At 35.9% G+C, this 3,329-nt stretch overlaps 1 protein-coding gene across 1 annotated transcript in view; it reads right to left on the bottom strand.

Moving 5' to 3' along the window:
* The window catches only part of LOC107730034 (extracellular calcium-sensing receptor-like), a 6,109-nt gene extending 4,060 nt beyond the window's left edge, over positions 1–2,049 (bottom strand). The window contains exons 1-4 of the mRNA XM_016540776.1: positions 1,850–2,049; positions 1,412–1,700; positions 520–1,329; positions 146–370 (exon numbers count right to left, since the gene is read on the bottom strand). Of these exons, the coding sequence (XP_016396262.1) occupies positions 146–370; positions 520–1,329; positions 1,412–1,700; positions 1,850–2,049 (1,524 nt within the window). The remainder of the gene's footprint in view (positions 1–145; positions 371–519; positions 1,330–1,411; positions 1,701–1,849) is intronic.
* Between the last annotated feature and the right edge of the window lie 1,280 nt (positions 2,050–3,329).

Genomic DNA, 3,329 nt, shown 5'->3' with positions numbered 1-3,329 from the left:
CCACAAGGATAGCTGACCAGACATGTGTGTGTGTGTGTGTGTGTGTGTGTGTTTATGATAATAGGAGCACAAGGACTAAATACTATAGTGTCAGTTATATTATTAGAACAACAGATGGCACTGCAGTGCACAGTCAACACCTTGCCTTGTTATGTTGGTTAGACCACATAATGGCCTGCTCCTCAATCACCAGTTCTCTCCCGGAATGCTGAGCACCGTCATAGAGGCCTACTTTAACAAACTGAATATCTCCACTCGTGTGTCTTTGCCAGTTTATCAAATCATAATATGGAACTGAGTCACCATTATTATCAAATTTAACATTTTCTCCAGCTATTGAGAACGATACATCCTCAAGGTAATTTTGAAGCTTTGGAATATGTTTTCAAAAAAAGAGAAACAGAGACACAGTTACATTTGCAATTAAAAAAAGTAACATCATTTGAAAAAATTTAAAGAAGAACATTTGAACATTTAATATAATTAGCCAGTTTCAATCAGACCATAAAACAGTTTTACCTGCCATGGAAACACATTGTTAAGGTTTGCACATGAGCAATTCTCAAATGGTCCATTTCCAGGTTTACAGTGAACGAGATTATGTAGAGAATGAGCAAAGGCATACACTGCTTTATATACATTGTAGGCCACACGAGGGCTGGATGTGTTCATGTAGGCAGAGTGTTCTTGTCTGAGAGTTTCCTTTCCTGTGCAGGAGGGCAAATGACTGTTCAAGCTGGTTGTGGAGGGAGAACAACCATAGAGAGCCTCCCACAACTCCTGAACTTGAAGGTTAGAAGGGTACCTTTCTGGGGTCACTGTTTTGAGGTAATTCTGAAGACCTGGGATGTGGCCTTGACGTATTGCAAACCCAATTGTGCCATCTAAGAATGGATATGTTTCTGCTAACATTGAAGCTGTAACCCAAGCCTCACTTGCAATCCATTGAATTCCTGTGATATTTTGAGTCACAAACTCTCTTAAGAAAGGATAAAATTCCCCTTCTACTGAAAAAACAACAACTACCTTAGCTGTGGATTCCTTCATTACTTTAAGAATCTTTAGGACTCGTTCCTGAGTATAGTCTTTAGGGATCATTTCATGATAGGCCAGACAAATGTTAGTATTTTCAATTTCCCGCTTTAAGCCTTGTAAAGCAAACCTGCCATAGTCATGGTCTTCAGTCACCATACCAATCCATGTCCAGCCAAACCTTTTTAAGAGTTGTGCAATAGCTTTGACCTGGTAATCATCATTGGGAACCACTCTGAAAAATGTTGGGAACTGCTTCCGATTACTTAGACAAGAGCAGGTTGAAAAATAGCTTATCTATAAAACAGAAAATACAAATCCATAAGATTTCATTAAGAAGAAGAAGACGAAGAAGAAGAAGATAATGCAAAACACTCACCATGGGTATTTGGAAGGGTTGCACAGTTCTGGAGAGGACAATGGACTGTGAGGATCCAGATTCCCCTATTAATCCTAATAAGGGGCCAGCCCCAGAGCACATAGAACTCTGAACAACATCCCCTCCATTCAGTACTGCCAGGATTGCTTTCTGAGCAGTCACAGGAGTGGAGCAAGAGTCAAAAATTCTGTAAGACAGTGTATGATTTGACAGGAGGTCTTTTCTGTTGTTTATCTCCTCCACTGCAAGCTTCATAGAGAGAGCCCAGCGGAAAGCTCTTGGATCAAACCTGTATTTAAATTCACAAAAAAATAGCTTTGTAAATTTGCTTAGAACATTGGTTGTACATCTTATAATCTGGCAAATGAAATAACAATTAAACAGTTTATAAAACATTAAAATGCCCACAATTTATTTGAAAATAACAAATGTCCTTACCCTCGACACTGTGCTGCTAAAGGTCTCTTTATGTAGTCTGTTGGAGGAAGCTCTACTCTATAATGTAAAGGAAACATTCCTCCTATTGTGAAGTCTCCACTAGTCATGAACACTGGCAGATCAAAGTCATCCTGTGGGGAGCAGTTTAAAGTAACAGCTGCACTGGAAAGGTGAAATAAAGACACAAAAATGTAAATCATTGTTCTATCAAGCTCTACAAAAAAAAGGAGCTAAGAGGTGTTTCTATCTCCCAAGGTTTTATATAGTTACTCAACTTGCATATCATTATGTATGACTTATTCTTTGGTCACGTGAAGTGTAATAGCACCCAAGATGCAGCAAAGAAATGAATATGTAAGACCTCATTTAACATACTATCCCTCATCAAACATTAAACCTACTGTATGTAACTTTTTTCTTCAAAATTAAACACAGTTACATAATAATAAAACACATAAAACAATCTTCCAAAAAGTGTTTTGCTTAACCCCATATTAGAATGTCAAGCCACAAATTATTAATATTTTTGTTATTTCACAAGAAATGTAGTACTTTCATCATTTTGTCTGTGCGTGTTTATGTCATATCCGTAAATAAAAAGATCTGGGCCCGTATTCACAAAACATCTTAAGGCTAAAAGTAGCTCAAACTCGCTGATTTAGGACAAAATCTTAAAAATAATGGGTGTTTTGGTCCTAAATTTGGGACTCTGAAATTTTTGCTCTAAGAGTATTTCACAAAGCATTTTAGCACTAAAATAATGTAATAATTTTCTCAAAACGTAAGAAAATCTTGAGCTCATAATGTAATAATATAATTTTTAAATTTAATAAAAAAAATTCACATAATGCAATAGGTTATTGTATGAGAAATGTATTACATTATGAACACACTGCGGCAACTTATAATGTAATAACAGGTTATAAGGTAATACCAGCACATAATTTAAAACAATTATTATTATGTTTATAATAATAATAATCTTTCAATATAATAAATTTGAGCACAAAAACTAGCTCCTAAATCTGTGTAACGTTAGGAGAAGTGAAGAGGACTCCTAAGTCATTAAGACCAAGCCACAGACTATTCTTAAAATGGCTGTTGCCGGCAATCTGCCTTGGAATATAAACATTTTAGAAACATTTGACGATAATGAGCTTTTAAAAAGGTATATCGCCTTAATTGCGGGGTATGACTGTTGTAGAACTTGTCTGAGACAATTTTCCTTTGATTAGCCTATATCCTTGTTTTCATTAACCAGTTGGGCAAGAAGTAACAGCTCTTCTTGCATTTAGTTTGGTTGTCTTTTACGTTTGCATGTCTTACTATCAGCCATGATTATTCCACTCTGTTAATTAAAAGACTGTTTATATGCATATCCACTAATTGTTTATGAGGAGCACACATGTAAGAGGTTGACAATTAACTGAACATATACTTGTTTAATTAGTGACACTTAGCCTGCATTTTAAAATCTTTA

The sequence above is a fragment of the Sinocyclocheilus rhinocerous genome, unplaced genomic scaffold (genome assembly GCF_001515625.1).
Source record: "Sinocyclocheilus rhinocerous isolate Xijiao unplaced genomic scaffold, SAMN03320098_v1.1 scaffold3686, whole genome shotgun sequence".
NCBI lineage: Eukaryota > Metazoa > Chordata > Actinopteri > Cypriniformes > Cyprinidae > Sinocyclocheilus > Sinocyclocheilus rhinocerous.
This window is presented reverse-complemented; position numbering and strand designations above follow the sequence as displayed.